This window comes from Salmo trutta, chromosome 16 (genome assembly GCF_901001165.1).
Source record: "Salmo trutta chromosome 16, fSalTru1.1, whole genome shotgun sequence".
Classification (NCBI taxonomy): Eukaryota; Metazoa; Chordata; class Actinopteri; order Salmoniformes; family Salmonidae; genus Salmo; species Salmo trutta.
In genome coordinates, this window is record NC_042972.1 from 54,799,931 (window position 1) to 54,822,308 (window position 22,378).

General features: G+C 43.8%; 2 protein-coding genes and 1 long non-coding RNA gene across 4 annotated transcripts; 1 reads left to right on the forward strand and 2 right to left on the reverse strand.

The window, feature by feature from the left end:
• Positions 1-8,820: 8,820 nt before the first annotated feature.
• Positions 8,821-10,915, forward strand: LOC115151055 (beta-1,3-galactosyltransferase 6-like). 2 transcript variants are annotated; one of them, XM_029695002.1, is made up of 3 exons: positions 8,821-9,080; positions 9,346-9,895; positions 10,081-10,915. In XM_029695002.1, exons 2-3 carry the CDS (start codon positions 9,356-9,358, stop codon positions 10,558-10,560), a joined length of 1,020 nt encoding a protein of 339 aa, XP_029550862.1. In that variant the 5' UTR covers positions 8,821-9,080; positions 9,346-9,355; the 3' UTR covers positions 10,561-10,915. The 2 variants fall into 2 exon arrangements, with proteins under 2 accessions (XP_029550862.1, XP_029550861.1); XM_029695001.1 differs by having other exon boundaries at positions 8,821-9,033.
• A 1,322-nt stretch (positions 10,916-12,237) lies between these two features.
• Positions 12,238-13,730, reverse strand: LOC115151056 (uncharacterized). Its single transcript, XR_003867203.1, has 2 exons — positions 13,532-13,730; positions 12,238-13,349 (listed from the first exon to the last, which is right to left on the reverse strand). It is a non-coding gene; the product is annotated as an uncharacterized LOC115151056 (long non-coding RNA).
• Positions 13,731-14,744: 1,014 nt separating this feature from the next.
• Positions 14,745-22,357, reverse strand: LOC115151058 (protein kish-B-like). Its single transcript, XM_029695004.1, has 4 exons — positions 22,224-22,357; positions 17,140-17,276; positions 16,349-16,480; positions 14,745-16,003 (listed from the first exon to the last, which is right to left on the reverse strand). The coding sequence occupies exons 2-4, from the start codon at positions 17,147-17,149 to the stop codon at positions 15,921-15,923; spliced, it is 225 nt and encodes a 74-aa protein (XP_029550864.1). The 5' UTR covers positions 17,150-17,276; positions 22,224-22,357; the 3' UTR covers positions 14,745-15,920.
• Positions 22,358-22,378: the final 21 nt, after the last annotated feature.

A 22,378-nucleotide genomic window follows, 5' to 3' on the forward strand; every position in this document is an offset into this window, starting at 1 on the left:
CCGCTCTCCTCTCCATTTCTGGTTCAAGCGCTACATAATCGGCCACTGGAATCCGGGACTATCACACACATCACAGCACCACTCAACTTCACCATAGAGTCAGTGCAACTGTGCACAAGATCAGCCTCCCATGGCTCCAATGCCATTACCCCACCATCTCATGGTCGAGGATGACAATCACGGACTGGGCACCCAAATGCCGGAGAAACTGCTTTCTCTTCCCCTGTGGTTCCATGTCGGTTGAGAGTCCTGTGGTTTCCCTTCAGTCCAACATCCCGGAGGTATACCAAGACCTGTAGGAGGTTTTCTCCAAGACCTGCGCCACCTGTCTCCCTCATCGCCCCTGGAACTGTGCGGCTCTGCCCAGCCGCATCTACCCTCTGTCGGTGACTGAAACCAAGGCTATGGAGGAGTACATCCATGAGGCACTCCAACAGGGTTTCATTCACACGTCCACCTCCTCTGCGTCGGCAGGCTTCTTCTTTGTGGCCAAGAGGGATGGAGGGTTATGATTAGAGGTTTGCATTCCATCACCACAAAGTACCGTTACCCTCTCCCGTTGGTGCCAGCAGTGATCTAACAACTCGGCGAGGCCTGGTTCTTTAGCAAATTGGACCTGCTGGTCTGGTGTCTGGTCACTGAGTACTTGGTGATGCCTTATGGATTAGCCAATGCTCCGTCAGTGTTCCAAGCATTCGTTAACGAGGTATTCCAGGACATGCTCAGATGCCAGGGGGTCATGTATATCGATGACATCCTGGTCTACTTAGCTACCTTGGAGGATCACATCGCTCACGTCTGAGTAGTTCTGGAATGCCTCCTGGCTAACCAACCATATGTCAAAGCGGAGAAGTGCCAATTCCATCAGGAGGCGGTCTCCTTTTTGGGTTACCAGATCGGCCCGCAAGGAGTGATGATGGATGGGAAGAAGGTAGATGGCCAGTCCCAACTACCATAAAGGGGTTACAACGGTTTTTGCAGTTTGCCAACTTCTACCGCCATTTCATCAAGAACTTTAGCTCTATCGCCTCTCCTCAAGGGTAGTCCCTGTAAGTTGGGGTGGAGTCCTGCAGCCAATGAAGACTTCTGCCTACTGAAGGGGCGTTTCACCTTCGCCCCGTTGCTCAAACACCCAGATCCGACTCTGCACTTCTTGGTAGAGGTGGATGCTTCAAAAGAGGGTGTGAGGCCTGTCCTGTCTCAATGACAAGGTAATCCACAGAAATTGAATCCATGTGTATATAACTCAAAGAAACTGTCTCCTGCAGAGAGTAATTATGACGTCAGCGATCGGGAGCTCATGGCGGTGAAGTTGGCATTAGAGGAGTGGACACACTGACTAGAGGATGCCAAGGACCCATTTCTCATCCTCAATGACCACCGGAACCTGGCGTACATATGGACAGCAAGGCAGCTGAACCCTTGGCAAGGTGGGCCCTTTTTTTTCACTAGATTCGACTTCACTCTGACATATCGCCCAGGTTCAAAGAACACCAAAGCCGATGCCTTGTCCCATCTCTACGATTCGGGAGAGGTTCCTGTCCTGAGTTGCACCCATATTTCCGCCCTCTCGAGTTGCAGCCCTGGTCTGGGACGTAGATGCGAACATTCGCCAGGCCCTGGGAAGGGAATTCACACCTGCTTTTGGCTCCCGAGTGGTACAGCAGTCTAAGGCACTGCATCTCAGTGCTAGAGGCGTCACTACAGAAACTGGTTTGATCCCGGCCTGCATCACAACTGGCCGTAATCGGGAGTCCCATAGGGCGGCGTACAATTGGCCCAGCGTCATCCGGGTTATGGGAGGGTTTGGCCGGTGTAGGCCATCATTGTAAAATAAGAACTTGTTCTTAACTGACTTGCCTAGTTAACCTCTCTAGGGTATGTGGGACGAAATCGTCCCACCTACGTAACAGCCACTGAAATCCAGTGGCGCGATTTTTGAATCGTTAGAAATACTATTACTTCAATTTCTCAAACATATGACTATTTTACAGCTATTTAAAGACAAGAATCTCGTTAATCTAACCCCACTGTCCGATTTCAAAAAGGCTTTACAACGAAAGCAAAACATTAGATTATGTCAGCAGAGTGCCCAGCCAGAAAAAATCAGACACCCATTTTTCAAGCTAGCATATCATGTCACATAAACCCAAACCACAGCTAAATGCAGCACTAACCTTTGATGATCTTCATCAGATGACAATCCTAGGACATTATGTTATACAATACATGCATGTTTTGTTCAATCAAGTTCATATTTATATCAAAAACCAGCTTTTTACATTAGCATGTGACGTTCAGAAAAAGCATAACCCCCGCAAACTTCCGGGGAATTTACTAACAGTTTGCTAAATTACTCACGATAAACGTTCACAAAAAGCATAACAATTATTTTAAGAATTATAGATACATTACTCCTCTATGCACTCGATATGTCCGATTTTAAAATAGCTTTTCGGATGAAGCACATTTTGCAATAATCTAAGTACATAGCCCGGCATTACAGGGCTAGCTATTTAGATACCCACCCAGGTCAGCCTCCACCAAAATCACATTTCCTATAAGAAAAATGTTCTTACCTTGCTTGTTCTTCATCAGAATACACTGCCAGGACTTCTACTTCAATAACAAATGTTGGTTTGGTCCCAAATAATCCATCGTTATATCCAAACAGCGACGTTTTGTTCGTGAGTTCTAGACACTATCAGAATGCTTCTTCACGGTCCCGCGCATGGCGCATTGGCGTGTCAAAAATGTCTAAATATTCCATTACCGTACTTCGAAGCATGTCAACCGCTGTTTAAAACCAATTTTTATGCCATTTATCTCGTACATAAGTGATAATATTCCGACCGGGAGTATGCATTGAGCCTAAACAGCCGAATAAAATTTCTCCTCAGGAGCGACTCGTGCACGTGCCTCATTCAAAGGTCCTCTGAGTCGACACTTACAAAAGGTGATAATGTGTTTCAGCCTGAGGCTCCCTCGTAAACCTTCAGTTATTTCCCGGGCTCTGAGAGCCTATTGGAGCCCTGGGAATTGTCACGTTACAGCTAAGATCCTTACTTTTCAATAAAAAGATGCAAGACGCACGACTCCTTGTCAGACAGGGTATTTCCTGCTTGAAACCTTGTCAGGTTTTTGCCTGCCATAGGAGTTCTGTTATACTCACAGACACCATTCAAACAGTTTTAGAAAATTCAGAGTGTTTTCTATCCAAACCTGAACAATAATATGCATATTCTAGCTTCTGAGTTGGTGTAGGAGGCAGTTAAAAATGGGAACATATTTTTTCCAAAATTCTCAATGCTGCCCCCTATCCCGTAGAGGTTAAATAAATAAAATACCTGTCCCCCTGAGGGCACCTACGTTCCCACGGGCATAAGGGATCGGCCGCTGACCAGGGTGCACACAGCCTTCATCGCTGGACATGCAGGTATCACCCGCACTATTCAGTCAATCTCTGGAAAGTACTGGTGGCTCACCTTGCTACAGGACGTTACTCTCTATGTAAACTCCTGTTCTGTATGTGCCCAAGCTAAATCTCCCTGGCATGCTCCAGCAGGGAAACACCTTCACCTTCCCATACCTCTGTGTCCTTGGTCTCATATGTCCATTGATTTTTGTCACTGATGTCCCCTTCTCTGATGGTTTCACCACCTTTTTGGTGGTTTTGGACAGATTCTTGATATCTTTCCATTTTATCCCCCTCTGCTCTCTCTACCGCTCTTCAGGTCGCTGAACTGTTCCAACAGGTCTTCCGGCACTATGGCCTTCCAGTGGACATTGTCTCTGACCGTGGCCCCCAATTCACGCCACAGGTATGGAAAGCCTTCATGGAGAAGCTGGGAGTCACTGGCCTCAGTCTAACGGGTAGCTGGAGAGGATGAACCAGGAGCTGAGGAAGTTTCCGGGACTGGCAGGGGAAGTGGGCCTGATTCCTTCCCTGGGCCGAGTGCACCCAGAATTCATTGCGTCACTCCTCCACCGGGCTGACTCTCTTCCAGTGTGTTCTGGGTTATCAGCCAGCCCTGGCTCCGTGGACCCCGAGCCAGACCGATGCCCCTGTGGTGGACGAGAGGTTCAGGCGTGCAGAGGTTTGGAACAATGCCGACTTGAGGCGCGCCGTCCGCCACCAGAAGGAGCAGGCGGCTTGCCATCACTGAGGCTCACGTGTTCCATCCTGGTGATCGCGTCTGACTCTCCACCAAGAACTTCCCACTCCACCTGTCCTGTAAGAAGCTGAGCCTCTGGTTTGTGGGGCTGTTCAAGTTGACAGATTACAGCTCCCCACTAACTACCGTATCTCACCCTCTTTTCATGTTTCCCTCCTCAGGCCAGTGGTTCCTGGTCCCCTGGCTGATGCCGTCCTCCACAACACCCCTCCCCTGGACATCGAGGGAAGCCCCGCCTCAGCCGTCCGATACCTCCAGTACTCTCGACGTTGTTTGTGTCGGCTCCAGTACCTCGTGGACTGGGAGGGGTACAGTCCAGAGGAGCGGTGTTGGGTTCCGGTGGATGACATTCTAGATCCCAACATCATCTGAGATATCCACCTTTGCTAGCTGGCCTGCTCCTCGCCCTCGGGGTCGTCACCCCCGTCATCCAACGTCTGGAGCCCCTCGACGCGGGGGGAGGTGGGGTGTACTGTCACATCTACTCCCGCTCGACGTCGCCTGTTGACTAACGTCCGGTCCTGGCAACCCATCATTAGACACACCTGGACTTCATCGCTACCCTGATTACTTCCCCTTACGCTAACACTGTAGCATTACTCATCAGGCTGTATTGGTTCTGTTTTCTTTACCAGATGTGTCTCTTGTTTTGTATCGCTCCATGTTCATTATTATTCAACTCAACAACTGCACCTGCTTCCTGACTTTGCAAAACTATTTATTGTTTCAGGTAGATAAAGTTACAGAACCACGAGACCATATGTTCAAAAATAATTGTATGCGTTACTGTAATTCAGAATTTAGCTGCCATAGTACACATGAAACTAAATGTACCATTTACTCTTGGAGCACTCTTTGTCATCTCCACTTGAGACCGGTTGAGGTTGCACAAGTTCTTTTGTGACTCACTGGACATAGCTAGTGTAGCTAACTGCTGTGACTATTAGCTAGCTATGTAACCGGGTGCTTTCTTGCCTAGTCTTAGCTACAGTAGACTACTGATGTTTTACAAACAAAAATACTAGCTAGCTCAATTAGCTACCAAATATCACATAGCTGGCTACCTCTACCCTAAGAGTTAGCTGGCGTTAACGGAGAAACTTTGACAACTATGACCAGTCCAAAAATGAAGGTTGCTACAAAATACACTACAAATACAATAGCTACAATTACCTAGTTTGAACTTTTTGGTATCTTCTCCGGCTGGCCTCGACTGTTAACCAACGACCGTTGGAAAGTCAAGTGGCGAGGCCGGCTTGAGCTACAAGGCAGACGGCTGGAGCAGCACAGGCCACCGCTGCTGGATCGTGTGTTTTTGGTTCCTTTAGAGATAATGCTAGCTCCCTATTAAGGATACTTCAGCAAGCATTGATGTTGGCAATAGACAATTTTGAAAATTACAATCACAGATTTGTAAAACAATGTGAGGTCTCAATCTTGAATTAAACTTAGTCTATGTTCCGGTTCAGTAAAAATGTGGCATGCAACCTTGGGTTATGACAAACACTATGACAAAGTTACACAGTTGGTGATACAATTCATAACTTACCTAGTTTAGATGCTCTGTTCCATCTTATCAGAATGTGCAGGCAGCCCTGCTACTGTCAAAAGTTCCATACAGAAATGTTTGATGTCTCATAAATATGAGGTGTGCAAAAATAATAAATGTGACATTAAGCAGACTCCTTTATCCATGCATTAATATTCTGTTCGTGGCCCCAGGGATTGAACCCACAATCATGGTCCTTATTTATTTTGTTAATATATTTTTTATTTAACAAGGCAAGTCGGTTAAGAACAAATTCTTATTTACAATGACATCCGGCCAAACCTGGATGACAGTGGGCCAATTGTGCGCCGCCCTATGGGACTCCCAATCACAGCCAGATGTGATGCAGCCTGGATTTGAACCAGGGACTGTAGTGACGCCACTCAGGAGCCCAATAGGCTATAGACTAAATATGTAACAGTTTAACCTGTTGGGGCTAGGGGGCAGTATTTGCACGGCCGGATAAAAAACGTACCCAATTTAAACTGGTTACTACTCTTGCCCAGAAACGAGAATATGCATATAATTAGTAGATTTGGATAGAAAACACTCTAAAGTTTCTAAAACTGTTTGAATGGTGTCTGTGAGTATAACAGAACTCATATGGCAGGCCAAAACCTGAGAAGATTCCATACAGGAAGTGCCTTGTCTGACAATTTGTTCTCCTTCTGTGGCATCTCTATCGAAAATACAGCATCTCTGCTGTAACGTGACATTTTCTAAGGCTTCCATTGGCTCTCAGAGGGCGCCAGAAAGTGGAATGACGTCTCTCCAGTCTCTGGGCAAAAAACAGCAGGAGATTTTGTGAGTGGTCAGGCTGAGAACAGTGACACTGGAGATGCGCGTTCATGTGAATTCTCCATGTTTTTCTTTCTCTCTTTGAATGAATACAACGTCGCCCGGTTGGAATATTATCGCTATTTTACGAGAAAAATCGCATAAAAATTGATTTTAAACAGCGTTTGACATGCTTCTAAGTACGGTAATGGAATATTTTGAATTTTTTTGTCACGAAATGCGCTCGCGAGTCACCCTTCGGATACTGACCTGAAGATATTTGGATATAACTATGGATTATTTCGAACCAAAACAACATGTTGTTGAAGTAGAAGTCCTGGGAGTGCATTCTGACGAAGAACAGCAAAGGTAATCCAATTTTTCTTATAGTAAATCTGCGTTTGGTGAGGGCCAAACTTGGTGGGTGTCAAATTAGCTAGCCGTGATGGCCAGGCTATCTACTCAGAATATTGCAAAATGTGCTTTTGCCGAAAAGCTATTTTAAAATCTGACATAAAGGAGTTCTGTATCTATAATTCTTAAAATAATTGTTATGTATTTTGTGAACGTTAACCGTGAGTAATTTAGTAAATTCACCAGAAGTTTGCGGTGGGTATGCTAGTTCTGAACATCACATGCTAATGTAAAAAGCTGGTTTTTGATATAAATATGAACTTGATTGAACAAAACATGCATGTATTGTATAACATAATGTCCTAGGAGTGTCATCTGATGAAGATCATCAAAGGTTAGTGCTGCATTTAGCTGTGGTTTTGGTTTTTGTGACATATATGCTTGCTTTGAAAATGGCTGTGTGATTATTTTTGGCAGGGTACTCTCCTGACATAATCTAATGTTTTGCTTTCGCTGTAAAGCCTTTTTGAAATCGGACAGTGTGGTTAGATTAACGAGAGTCTTGTCTTTAAAATGGTGTAAAATAGTCATATGTTTGAGAAATTGAAGTTATAGCATTTACGAGGTATTTGTATTTCGCGCCACGCGATTCCACTGGCTGTTGACTAGGTGGGACGCGTCCCACCTTGCCCAGGGAGGTTAATAGGCTATTGCAATAATTCAACATGCATGGTTGTAGACTGCATCACTACTTCAGCCTCGGTAGCAGATTATCTAATGGAAGATATAGGCCTATGCGTTCCTCCAGGTTGTGCTCTGCGGTCCCAGGCATACTCCACTATTGATATCATTAGGCCTACGGTTTTAGAAAATACAATTATTTTACCTCCTAGGCTACAACACAGCGCAACGAGGAATGTATTATTGTTAGTACACAATTATTGTCTTGGCTAAACTGCGGTGATGTAGACTAATTTGAATAAGAACTCAAATGTCCTTTTGTATTTAATGCCGAAATAAAGCCCTGATTATACAACCATTTGGATCAGATATGGGTTTATTCTCTACAGTTTACAGGGTACAGAAAATTACATTAGGCCACTCATATGGTGTATTTTGTCAGGATGTATCGGCGTTTACAGATAGGCCTACCAAAGAAAAATAGACTATATATAGCCTATGACATTGAAATGTGCTGTCTGTTGTGGATCATGTATCCCAAGTTGTCCTTTAATTAACGTGGCCACCAGCATATGCCTAAAAATTGTGTGGAGTTCCGCAAAAAAATGTGGAGTAAAATCTAATTCATTTATAGCATAGATTCTCTAGTGTCCTTCTCTATCTAGTAGTCTAATGGACCGAATTTTAGCTTGCAAATTACCTAGGAAATTCGAGGTGAAATTATTACATTAATTTGTTTTTTATTCTTCCATCACCTTCCGAATAAAAATCTCAGATGTCCCTACTTCTGAAAAAGTTAATCGGGCCAGATATGCTGAAATTGACTTGGCCCGAATACCATTAGCCGGAACCCTAGAGTAATATGATTCTGCCGGACTCGGCAAGAGTATGAAGCCCCCCATGTATGAGTCGATGTCGAGTCCCCCCGACTCTCAAATGGAATAGGCCCGAACCCACCATGTTGACTGGGAAATGTTCAAATTTCTCAATGTTAATCTCTGTTCAAATTCTGCTCTTTTCTTTCCAGGGGAGGATGCCCCCGGACCCCCCTACTGGCTTTGGCCCTATATTGGCTTCTAATCCTAGAATTAGCCATGCTGGCAATTCATGTGTAGTGATTTTTATATATATATTTATTTTTATTATGTTTCATAAGAAGAAAGGATATTTGTAGTGATATCCTATGTTTATTTGCTATTGTATTGTAATTTGAATTTAAGAAAAAAAAAGAATTTGACTGCGTGTGAACGGGGCGAAATGAACGTAAAGGCTATACACAATGATTTGCTCGTTTGTTTCAGTTAACGATTTTATTCATTTCCACCGACCAAAGAGTTCAGGGAGTTATACTGAACCAAATGGCTCGCGTTATTTGTTAGCAAGCGAATTGTGAGCCCCAAATCATTGTTCCTCGATAGCTGTTCAGCTAGCCAGTCTGCTAACGTTTCGCATTTGTGTTAGCTCATCGAAATAGCTACAGACAGAAGCAATGCCCAGGTAACTGTCATCAATGCATTCGACACCTAGCGTTGTGTGACACTCAGGTACTGTTGCTCATATTCCCTCCTTTGTTTTGTTCCTTGTTTTGATTTTGATTGAATAAGCATGCTTTCTCTGGGGCGCTTAGAATTAGATTGGTCAGGTAATGTTAGCCAGGTTGCAAGCTGTTGGTGGTCTGGTTAGCACTGATTTAATAGCTAGCTGTTCAATACAGTTGATTAACTCTAGTGTCTATTTCTTTAGCTACTTTCTCTGGGAGACATGAATTGACTGCTGTTGTTTACAGATCTCTCTCTCTCCCCTTCTCAGTCTCCCCACCATGAAACTGGTTCGCCTCCTGTGTCGTCACAAGACGGCTCTGGCCATTGCAGGAGTCTGCCTATTCGCTGTAGTCGTCCTCTTCCTCGCCAAGTGTACCTCCGAGACACTGAAACAGGGCCAGGTCGACCCTCCAGGCCTTGCACCCCACGCTGCCCACTCCCGGCCCAGAGCAGAGGACCCCAAGCCCCCCTCACGCCCCAAAGACCTCTCAGCCTTCCTCGTGGTCCTCATCACCACAGGACCCAAGTACACAGAGCGGCGGAGCATTATCCGCAGCACATGGCTGACTAAGAAGGACCCGGAGGTTCTAGCTATGTTTGTGGTGGGAACCGAGGGTCTACTGGCCGAGGATATGCAGAACCTCAACACAGAGCAGGGCCGACACAAAGACCTGCTCTTACTCCCCGAGCTGCGGGACTCGTATGAGAACCTGACTCTGAAGCTGCTGCACATGTACTCCTGGCTGGATCACAATGTAGACTTTAAGTTTGTTTTAAAAGCAGATGACGACACCTTTGCTCGCCTGGACCTGCTGAAGGTGTGTGTTTTGATATGGGATGCGTCCCTGGTGTTGGTACGCAGCCCCGGGGTTTTGTGATGTGTTGTTTGTTATGTGATTTTCTTTACAGTTTTGCCTTTTTAAAACGTTTCTGTTGTGTGATATGGATAGAAACACATTTCTGTGCAAACACACAATAACATATCATCTCTTCTCATCTAAAGGAGGAGCTAAAGACTAAAGAACCCAGCCGGCTGTACTGGGGGTTCTTCTCAGGCCGCGGTCGTGTCAAAACTGCAGGGAAGTGGAGGGAGTCGGCTTGGGAGCTGTGTGACTACTACCTACCTTACGCCCTGGGTGGAGGCTATCTGCTCTCCTGCGACCTAATCCACTACGTGCGGATCAACGCTGCCTTCCTCAAGGTGTGGCAGAGCGAGGACGTGTCGCTGGGTGCTTGGCTGGCCCCCGTGGACGTCAAACGGACGCACGACCCACGCTTCGACACGGAGTACAAGTCACGGGGCTGTAGTAATAAGTACCTGGTGACCCACAAGCAGAGCCTGGAGGATATGTTAGAGAAACAGCAGACACTGCAGAGAGACGGGAGGTTGTGTAAAGAAGAGGTTAAACACAGACTGAGTTATGTATACGACTGGAGCGTCCCGCCATCCCAGTGCTGCCAGAGGAAGGATGGAGTACCCTGATAACCCCTGACCCTCTCTGACCCTGTCCATCCTCACCGATGTTTTCCCAGGCAGTATGGTGTTCTCCCTCAGCCTTGCTCTGTCGTTGTCCCCCACCTCCCCTCTTGTTCTGTTGCCCTTCAACTAAAACATTTGTGTTGACCTCCATAGAACGTGTCTGTTATGGCAGCCTGCCTATGAAAAGACCTGAGGAAAACACTGTTCCCTTTCCCTTTTTATATGTTTACTTGTTTATTTATTCTGGTGCCCTCACTGACTCACTGAAGCTCTCACAGACAAAGCAGATTGACAAAAGGTGCTTTTCCTTAAAGGAACTGTACAGTCACCTCTCATGGCAGACCTTGTGGATCTGCTGCCATGGGTTTGGGTTTTCTGTTTAACAGAAGTACTGAGTGGAGGGGGAGCCAGGCCATTTAGGATCTTGAATACAAGACATGCGTCGATGTATTGCACAAGATTTTTCCAACTCAGGAGCTCATGCTTTCTGAGGATGTGACAGTGATGATGGCTATTGGGCTTCCTATCAAGCACTTTGAGAGGCTGTTTGTAGATAGACTGAATGGGTTTTAATGTTGTACAGCAAGATTGGGCCCAACTAGTCAAGCAGTATGTTAAGTGGGGGAGTATCATAGTACAGTTTTGCTACCTCAGTAGTCACAATTTCGTATGAATTGGAAAATAGCGAGGTTGAGTTACGTTTTTTTCACCTGCTTTTTTAAAGAGAGGTTGGAATCAAGTATGATGCCAATGTACTTAAAATCGGACACCACTTGGAGCTTCTCCCCTGACACATAGACATCTGGCTCAGTAGCATCAGTTACCCTCTTTGTGAAGAACAGGCAGACAGTTTTTTTTCACATTGAGATGCAAACATGAGTCACTGAGCCACTTTGTAACCTGGACCATTACAGTAGTGAGTTCTTGTGCAGCTTGTTGTTTGCATGCACATATATCACCTGCATACATTTGAACTTCAGACCCAGTATAGACAGAAGGCAGATCATTAATGTACAGGCTGAATAGGAGGGGCCCCAGTATTGAGCCTTGGGGCACGCCCACATCAGAGTGGGCGACAGCTCATTGCTAACTGACACACTGGGTTCTGTCTTCAAGGTATGATTTCCTCCATCTCATTCCTCTCTCTATTTACATATTCCTGGGGTCTGTCTTTAAGTGAAAGTGGACCTATTGGTGAATGTGATGAAAGTGATGATCTTGATATGAATATGGTGCTTATTACCTATTGATGAGGAACAATGGTCTAGAATTATATATTCAGGGCTTGATGGTGTTTGGAGTTGTATTGAGGTTAAATATGTATAATGTTGGCCTCTCTCCTCTCCCCTGATTATTGAGAGCCTGTTCTGTTCTGCTGGGAGATTTAACCCACCTGCTGTCTGTGTTTGGTTGACGTATTTGCAAAGCCCAGTGATGCCCAACAGAGCTGTGTGTGTGTTCAGCTGAGCTTCTGTATTGGCAGTTTTCCAGCTGGCATTTGGTTACTTTTCAACAAACGAAAAAATAACTGCTTCCATTAAAGATGTTGAAAGACAGTGTGACTGTCCTCTCCTCATCACCAGTGTTGTTTAAAAACGTTTTGTCACACAACTTCAAATTGAATTGTTTAAAACATTTTGACCTATTGAACATTTCATTGAAATGCTTTTGAAAAGTGTATTTTTGGAATAAAATCTTTATTAAGCAGTTATTTGTTGGAATAAAATACCATCCACTTTTGTTACTAAGACAAAAGCCAGCAGACTTAGAGCTGTTGTAGCAATATATTGTTTTGGCACAGTTTTCCGGAACTGAGATTGATTAATAGGTACTCATATCAATATGTATACACCTATACTTATTGGTACTGTATATCTGTCATTTAGGAATAAAGAGTGTTGTACTACTGTAAGCTATATAACAACATTGTCTCAGCGGGCCTAATATGACAGTTAAATCTGGTCTCCCATTATAACCTAGTCGTGTTGACTGTTTACTGTTTTCACCATCTGTGACTGAGCATCAGCTCGCGCTGGTGGTCACGATGTAGGGGAGATTCCTGGACGGGATTGGACGGATTCCAGGATGGATGAGGTCATGGATAATGTCATCGTGGCCCTCGACAGAGACAAACAAAAGGGCCTTTTGACAGACGTAGCTCCCCGACAGAGGAGGAAGAGTGTTACATTTTTTTAGAGGGCTGTCAAACGATAAATGCAATCGGGTTAATCGCAGGATTTGCTGTTATTAATCCCGATTTATTGCAAATTCAGAATTTGCTTAAAAGTAAGCTGTAATTTAAGATTGAAAATCATTACAATCATGTGTGTCTTGATTTGGTCCAAATGAATGTTTAGCAAAATCAGGTAAATTGATAAAGCACACTTTATTTAACAACGTCAACTGTTTTTAGCTCTCTAAATGATGTTTAGTGTATTTCAAATGCTTTCAGACAATACGATTAAATCACGGCAAAAAAATATGTTGCACTAAAATTACATAAAAGGTTAACTCAAGTTGACTGATTAACTCTGACAGTCCTATTTTTTGTTAACCATAATAATTGCCTTAGTATTTACTGAAGATAACAAAGTAAATGGTTATTATGCAGTAATTGCTGGGGAAAGGAATTGGACACTTCATTGAGGTATTGTACGAGTCATCTTTAAGGTAATAAATTATTGTTTTCCGTTACTATTCATGCTCTTTGGCAAAATTAAATGTTATTGCCAACAAAATACACAAAGAACTCACCTCTCTTGTGGCTTCTGATATCTATTTCCTGTAAACACCTGTTGAGAGTGGAAGATAAGCAATATATAGGAATTCACACATCAGTAGGGAAATCACTATATCTCTCAAAACGTTTATCTTATAGTGAAGTCACAACATTTTCTCTCAACTTTATAACTCTCCTTAAAACACACTCACTGTATCATGATAAACCCCCACTTCACAAAAAAAACAGCCTTACCTGTGTGCAGGGATAGCCACATAACAGCTAAACTGCTGCTCTGAAGAAAGAGGGAGGAAGCTTGTGCTCTCGGGATGAATCTTGATTGAGGGAGAAGCACTCACACACAGACACGCACGCCAAAGTAAAATCTTGTTTCCATGTGAAGCTATCCCATCACTCAGAGTTGAATCAGCAGCGGTGGAAGTGAATGTGGTGTTATGTTGAACAGGTGCATCTTACAGCTCTATGCAGGTCAAATCTGATTCCCTGTCTAATTGTCGCTCCCTCCTGCTCTCCCTCCGGCAGGAGAAACTGGTGTCACAGCTGCTCAGCTCAAGAGAGAGCGGGGGGCGAGAGCAGATGGGGAATTATCCACCTGAGAACACAGACAGCAGTTAACATCTCTTTTTAAAGAGAGTTAACCAAATATGGATATTGAGATTCTTGAGAAGCCCTGGCCTATATATTTAAAGGCAATGTTCCCGCGTTTGCGGAGACTGCATTCACGGTAAACGCTGCATGTCAGCTCAATCGGAAATTACCTTTAAATTGCAAACGCGCAATTCCGGCGATACGGATTGAATCAAGCCCTAGGTTTGTTTCATTTGAGGAGTGTGAACATAATTCTGTAAAACAATCAGAAAGAAACAAAGGGGATCTTTGATTGGACCTTTTTTGAAATCCCAGTCAATGGATCATCAACACCAGATAACATAATCATTTCTAAAGTATACAAAGCATAATGGTGAAAGCAATGAAAAGTGACATTGCCAGGCTATTCTACCCTCATCCAGAATTTAACCCACCATTATCATACACGAGTGCTATAAGGGTTGCTATCTCCAACAATGGGCTCCAGAGTGGCGCAGCGGTCTAAGGCACTGCATCTGAGTGCTACAGGCATCACTACAGACCCCCTGGTTTGAATCCAGGCTGTATCACAAACGGCCGTGATTGGGAGTCCCATAGGGCGGCGCACAATTGGCCCAGGGTTGTCCGGGTTTGGCCGTCGTAGGCCGTCATTGTAAATAACAATTTGTTCTTAACTGACTTGCTTAGTTAAATAAAGGTTAAAAAATATATATATACACGTCTACTACTTACTGTAGATGAAGACAATGCCAAAATGTACATGTTATTGAGCTGCGTCATGAGTAACACATTGCACATTTTCATTGACAGAGGTTCTCATTGCATCTTTCACTAAAATGTAACATACTGCACTGTTAAGTTGTTTTAAGTATTTTTTTTATTTTATTTCTTTTCCCCAGAGATGTACAAGCGCTATTGTCACACAATATACAACGGGCCAGTCACAAAGCACTGGTGCAGAAATTTGTAGTGGTTTTTCCAGACATGGAAATCATACATAAATTACAGAGCAAAAAAAAAAGAACAGACGTTGAAAGAAAATAAGAAGTTAAGCTGGCCACCAAGACATTTCTCCTATATTAGTTTTGTTTTTGAAAATTTGGCAAGGAACCAAGAGTTTTACCTGAACATGTGACCTTATAGCTTTTAACTATGGCCCAGAGTTATTCCTGGTTGTTGAAAAATAATAGTGACGATAATCATGACAACGTACAACCATTTTAACGTTAAAAAATACCTTTGAATAAACAAAGAGATATTTAGACTTAACAACAATACAGCTTTTTCAAATCTTATTATAATGACTTTCCCCCTCTAAATATATACAACATAAGTCTGACTTTACACAGGAATTAATATTTTCCACATTATTTTAGGCTATTCCTTTATACCAGTCCTTTCCCCAGAATAAACCATTGAGAATGGTAATTAGGTGATAATAAAAAATAAAAAAACTATTTCTGCTAACAACAATATTAAATAAAGACCCTACTCAACACATGAGCGTGCTGAGTACATCAGCATGCTGACACTACTTAGCATGCTGACATCTCTATCACTGTGATCCATTCCAGGTGGACCACATTTTTGTTTCAGCCCAGCACTAACACACCTGATTCAACTAAACAATGGCTTGGTGACTGGTTGAGCAATTGAACAGTAGAATCAGAATGTGTTAGTGTTGAGCTAGAACAAAAATGTGCACCTCAAGAATAGAAACACTGTTCTATAATATCTGTACAGGTAAGTCAGGGTAAACTGGATGACAGTTGTGTCGTGCAGGGATGGATGATGTCAGGTTTAGAAGAGTGCAGTGAGCTACAGGGATCTTATTTACCTAATGTGGGGCACTATTGGCTTATCCTTATCCTTTACAGGTCCTGGGTGAATAAATTGGAGTCTTGGGCACACATTGTCCAAACAGTGTCCATGGGTGGCAAACCAGCGCAGCCCAATCCAGCCCAGCCAAGCCTGGCCATGTCCGGTCCACTCCAGTCCATCCTAGTCCAGTCTGGTCCATCCCAGCCTGACACTGTCACTTTAAGGAGACCAGGTACAATGCCATCGTCAGACAGGTTATCGCCACAGCATGGTGGAGTCTAGTCCCAATCACTGCAGCTGAGAGACGAAAGAGAGAGGGAGGGAGATAGCGAAAGAGACCAAGGAAGACAGAAGGGGGAGAGAGAATGGGGGTGCAAGAGAGAGAGAGAGATAGAGGGGAGGGATACAGATAGGGGAGGGATGGACAGATAGAGGGGGAAATAGAATGGGGGAATGAGGGAGAAAAAAGTCAGTAGATCAGAAGTAGGAGTAAGTGGACCTCTCTGCTTCAGACCATGATGAAACTGTAGCATGGCTTTTTGGCTGTAGTTAGAAACACAAACCCAGTATTTATATCCCATTCTTCTATTACATAGATGGAAATTAGTGCTTGATTGATTGATTGATTGATTGATGGCTTACCTTTATAGAACACCCCCCACACACCCTTCTTTTCTGAGAGTAGCCAGCTGTTGAGGCGAGGCACCTTCTTGAGGTATGCACATGTACAGATGAACAGAATCCCAAATACCACAATCCCATCCAACGAGTACACTGAGGAGAGGAGAAAAACACATAATTTGGTCTGAAGATGACACCTGGAGATATGGATGGTGGTTCAATTTTCGAAGATGAACTACCATTGGCTTGGATAGTTAAATATTGTATTGACAACAATAGATTGGCAGACTGTATCTTGTTGTAGCAAGCACACAATCACTTTTTGATGTCTACAGGTAAAATACCATTGCCAGTTCAACCAGTTTGACAGCTAGGCTACACTTAATACCCGTGTGAGTAGCTTGCTAGATACCTAGCTATGTCAACATCAATTACAAAAGCAGGGTTGCATAGATGCCAGTAATAGCTAGGTGATTTATAAACTTCCCACCAAACATGTCACAACATAGATAGCTAGCTAGCTACCAGATGGACGTATTAGGTTGCAAATTGACGATGCACTTTTCAGTTCATAAATCAAAACGTTAGCAAATTGATGTTGGCTAGTTACAGTACGGTCTGTAGCCACGTCTACAGAAACATATGGTAGCTAGCTAGCAAAGTAGCTGTCACAATGCTAATTAATCGAATCACAAAGGGATAGCTAGCTAGCTAAAGCTACGGTATATCGCTAACGTCTGCTTCTTTACTTTGAAATCAGTGCATCTCCTGTAAGATGACCTATAAAACGACACACGTCACATCAAACTTACCATTTGTCATGTTTGCAGTTTGCTGTTGTCCAAGACTGTGTTGAAGTCTCAGTTATTTTCAAAGGTCCATGTTGTTGTCAAATGTTGTCCTCCTTCCCTGTGTTAGTCAGCAGCCAGCATGACCAATCGAGCGACAACTAATGGATGGAAAACAAATGACATATCCGGGTTCATCAGGACAGAGCAATGGAACTCAGGTATTGTGAGTAACAAAGCCAAACCAAAGATGGTTTAGAAACTCTGGACAAACTGTGTTAGTACTGTATTTTTCTTAAATGTTTAAATGTTTGTATTTTTAATCTACGGTCTCCTCCACATTAAAGGGACAATTCACACCAAAATCAAAGTTGGTCAGGTGATCTTTGTCCCAGCCAATTGTGTATCAAGGAGAGATACAGTATATTGAAAAATATTGGAGGGTTATGGAGCTTCACAGTGGAGTGTCTGTAAGAACACTAGGATCTCAGTTCTCAGTTGACTATCTATTGTTGCACCCATAAAAATCTGTCCGTTTAAGCTAGAGATATCTGTTTTGTTGCATGGGCTGCGTCTCAATCCACTTAATCAGCCTTCCACATTTGTGGTGGATGGTTTGGCCTACAAACTAATATGACCACTCTATGGAAAGATGAGACTCTCACAAAGCCCAGTAGGACTCGTATGAAGGTAACCCGTGTGGCTCAGTTGGTAGAGCATGGTGTTTGCAACGCCAGGGTTGTGGGTTCGGTTCCCGCTGGGGACCAGTACGGAAAAATAAAATGTATGAAATGTATGCATTCACTACTGTAAGTCGCTCTGGATAAGAGGTCTGCTAAATGACTAAAATGTAAACCTGGTACCGGTTTAAAAAATGAATGGAAGTATGGAGGTTAAATATCTGTTCAAAAATCTTTCTTATATCTCCTAGATATAGGACAGACACTTCCAAACCTTATTCCCTATGATACATTTTTTCCCCATATCTTAGCTTAGTAGAACCCATAAAGATGGATTGATGATTTTTAAGCAATAATGCATCCAGGTGAAACAGGGGATGAACATCGGAAGGTAAGGACTAGGAACTATATAACACATTCAACATGTTCAAACACTACATGCTTCCAGTCTATCAGGTTGCCAGACTGATTAAAAGTAGGGATGTGCAGTTCGCAAACGATTTGTTATTTTTGAACTACTATTTTTACTCGCTCGAGAGTCGTGATGCGTTTTTCCGAGTGACTTGTTATTTTTTTGTCGTTAGTTTGACCTTGTGGCTGCGATGAATTCTACAGCAGGATTGATATGCGCTCCCCCGGCTCAGTGGCTCAGCATACGACACTTGCTCCGACCAACTGTGCGCACAGAAAAATAGATCATCCTGCAGGCAACGTAGAGAAGAAAAATACATGTTTAGAACTGATAATTGATCGCATGGTGCAATAATGAATGCAATTAATTGATTATTATCGATGGACACAGCTTTGTAGAACCAAAACATGGCCTACACAGCTCAACTCGAACTCTAGTACGAATAATTTGGGGGGCTGCAGTTTGCAAATAATATTGCTCTAATCTCCCTGGTGGCAGTCAAGCAATTGCATTCCGCCAAGAGTCGTTCACAGTCTAGTCCGGTTGTGGCCATAGACCTTGTTTGAAACGTATCAATAAATAATTGTAGCCTATGCCTAGAGATCAGACAATGTACATTGTTTGAAGCACACTTTTACAATTCTCATTCACAAATGACAGCTCCAAGAAGCCCCCTATGGCGAACAAGAGGCTTGTAGAGTTCTTTCAAGTTTTGTTGTTCGCCGGTTGGGGGTCCTGCGTGCTCTGGGCATTATTGAATCAAATTAAAGAAATGAGTCGAACGTTTTTTTTTTGACTGAACGAGTTGAAAAGATCTGAGTCGGTAAAAAGAGCAAACTTCCCATCACTAATTGGAAGCATGTGAGCCTAATTAAGGTGTGTTGGGGAGAGGACGTTAGCCTCGTACGAACCATCCGGATCTCACAAGCTCAAATTCTGTTTTGCTCTATCCGTTGGTGGAAATGTCAGTCAGGAAATGTCTGGAGGATTTTCTACATACTGTATATAAATCTAAACAAATAGGGTGTAATGAGTGTCTTTGATATAAATGTATAGCATACGTATGCTAATCGTTAGCTGTAACCTAATTAAACTAACAGCTAGGCATATGATTACTGCAAGTAAAAATGTATGCAGCAGGCCTGTCCAGATGGCAATTCAAAATATTGGGTAAACATCAAGATAGTAAGGCCATCATAACACTGTGATATATTAAATAAGCCTAGCGGGTCAATCACTATTGCATATATTTTTTTTTTCAACATTTCAACAGAGAGTTTCTAAACCTGTCTTTGATTTCAACATGTAGCTTACAGTAAAAGGCAAAGGATATTAGGAATTACAACAGATTTCAGTGGGATTTCCCCATCGGCCAAACTCAAATCACGCGAGATGTGTGAATAGGGACCGGTAGCACTTCAGGGGCTTATTAAAATCGATTCTGTTGCAAAACGTTTCTTAAACGGAAGCAACCTGAACAAAACGGGTAGGGCCCTACCTGAGTTTGTTCAATAGAAAAACTTTTACAAAATTAAACTGTTTGGACTAATGATTACACCCAGTTCACGTTCCCTCTCAACACAGTCAAAGGGCGCGTTTGAGTGGCTAAAGCAACCGAAAGTAGACAAATGTGAGAAGTAAAGTTGGGGGAGGTGCAGCTATGACAGCCGAAAGTCAGACACTAATGTGGTTTTTCAACATGGCAGTGTAGCAATTGTTTATAAAAGTGTTTTACATTGTACAGTCAATTAGTGAGAGAGAAACCCAAATATCACCGTTATTTGTATATATCCACTGTTCGACATGAATGGCAACAACGTTGGTTAATTAGAGCCTCCCATAATGCAGTGATGGTTGCAGGATGAAGTTGGTGAATAGCATAGAGATAGATAGAGGACTTATCTTTATATTTGTATATGCACTGCTCAAAAAAATAAATGGAACACTAAAATAACACATCCTAGATCTGAATGAAAGAAATAATCTTATTAAATACTTTTTTCTTTACATAGTTGAATGTGCTGACAACAAAATCACACAAAAATAATCAATGGAAATCCAATTTATCAACCCATGGAGGTCTGGATTTGGAGTCACACTCAAAATTAAAGTGGGAAACCACACTACAGGCTGATCCAACTTTGATGTAATGTCCTTAAAACAAGTCAAAATGAGGCTCAGTAGTGTGTGTGGCCTCCACGTGCCTGTATGACCTCCCTACAACGCCTGGGCATGCTCCTGATGAGGTGGCGGATGGTCTCCTGAGGGATCTCCTCCCAGACCTGGGCTAAAGCATCCGCCAACTCCTGGACAGTCTGTGGTGCAACGTGGCGTTGGTGGATGGAGCGAGACATGATGTCCCAGATGTGCTCAATTGGATTCAGGTCTGGGGAACAGGCGGGCCAGTCCATAGCATCAATGCTTTCCTCTTGCAGGAACTGCTGACACACTCCAGCCACATGAGGTCTAGCATTGTCTTGCATTAGGAGAAACCCAGGGCCAACCGCACCAGCATATGGTCTCACAAGGGGTCTGAGGATCTCATCTCGGTACCTAATGGCAGTCAGGCTACCTCTGGTGAGCACATGGAGGGCTGTGCGGCCCCCCAAAGAAATGCCACCCCACACCATGACTGACCCACTGCCAAACTGGTCATGCTGGTGTAACAGTGTAGGTTCCGTCCCTCTCTTCGCCCCAACCCGGGCTCGAACCAGGGACCCTTGCACACATCAATAACTGACACCCACAGAAGCATCGTTACCCATCGCGCCACAAAAGCCGCGGCCCTTGCAACGCAAGGGGAAACCCTACTTCAAGTCTCAGAGCGAGTGACGTCACTGATTGAAACGCTATTAGCGCGCACCACCGCTAACTAACTAGCCATTTCACATCGGTTACACTGGAGGATGTTGCAGGCAGCAGAACGTTCTCCACGGCGTCTCCAGACTGTCACGTCTGTCACGTGCTCAGTGTGAACCTGCTTTCATCTGTGAAGAGCACAGGGCGCCAGTGGCGAATTTGCCAATCTTGGTGTTCTCTGGTAAATGCCAAACGTCTTGCACGGTGTTGGGCTGTAAGCACAACCCCCACCTGTGGACGTCGGGCCCTCATACCACCCTCATGGAGTCTGTTTCTGACCGTTTGAGCAGACACATGCACATTTGTGGCCTGCTCGAGGTCATTTTGCAGGGCTCTGGCAGTGCTCCTCCTTGCACAAAGGCGGAGGTAGCGGTCCTGCTGCTGGGTTGTTGCCCTCCTACGGCCTCCTCCATGTCTCCTGATGTACTGGCCTGTCTCCTGGTGCGCCTCCATGCTCTGGACACTACGCTGACAGACACAGCAAACCTTCTTGCCACAGCTCGCATTGATGTGCCATCCTGGATGAGCTGCACTACCTGAGCCACTTGTGTGAGTTGTAGACTCTGTCTCATGCTACCACTAGAGTGAAAGCACTGCCAGCATTCAAAAGTGACCAAAACATCAGCCAGGAAGCATAGGAACTGAGAAGTGGTCTGTGGTTACCACCTGCAGAACCACTCCTTTATTGGGGGTGTCTTGCTAATTGCCTGTAATTTCCACCTGTTGTCTATTCCATTTGCACAACAGCATGTGAAATGTATTGTTAATCAGTGTTGCTTCCTAAGTGGACAGTTTGATACTTTTTGTATATATACTTTAAAATGGCAGAAGCATGGTGGAAGCCCTCAATGTAGGCCTTCATTGTAAATACGAATTTGTTCCGACTTGCCTAGTTAAATAAAGGTTCAATAAAACAAAAATGGGGCTGACAATGCTAAAACGTCCCTTTGGCAACTAGAGGACTCTATTATTCTCTATGGTGAAGAGCGACTGCAAAAAACTTGCAGTTGACTGCAGTCAAAACGTCGTGACTTTTAATCGCATGATTTTTGTGAAGTTCATGTTGTCCACATGTAGGCGCAAATCGGACAATTGTTAACCACATAATGCAATGCATTTTGAAAGTCGACTTGACAAAAGTGATCTGCTGAACGTACCCATGAACAGGATCGGAATCTGCAGAGAGGAGAAATCAATCATAGCTCACTGTGTTTCGGGCTCTGCTGTTCAGTCATAGCTCACTGTGTTCCACCTCTGTTGTTCTCACGTAGTGCACGGGATAAAGTTTGCACGGTCCGGAATGCGCGAGACC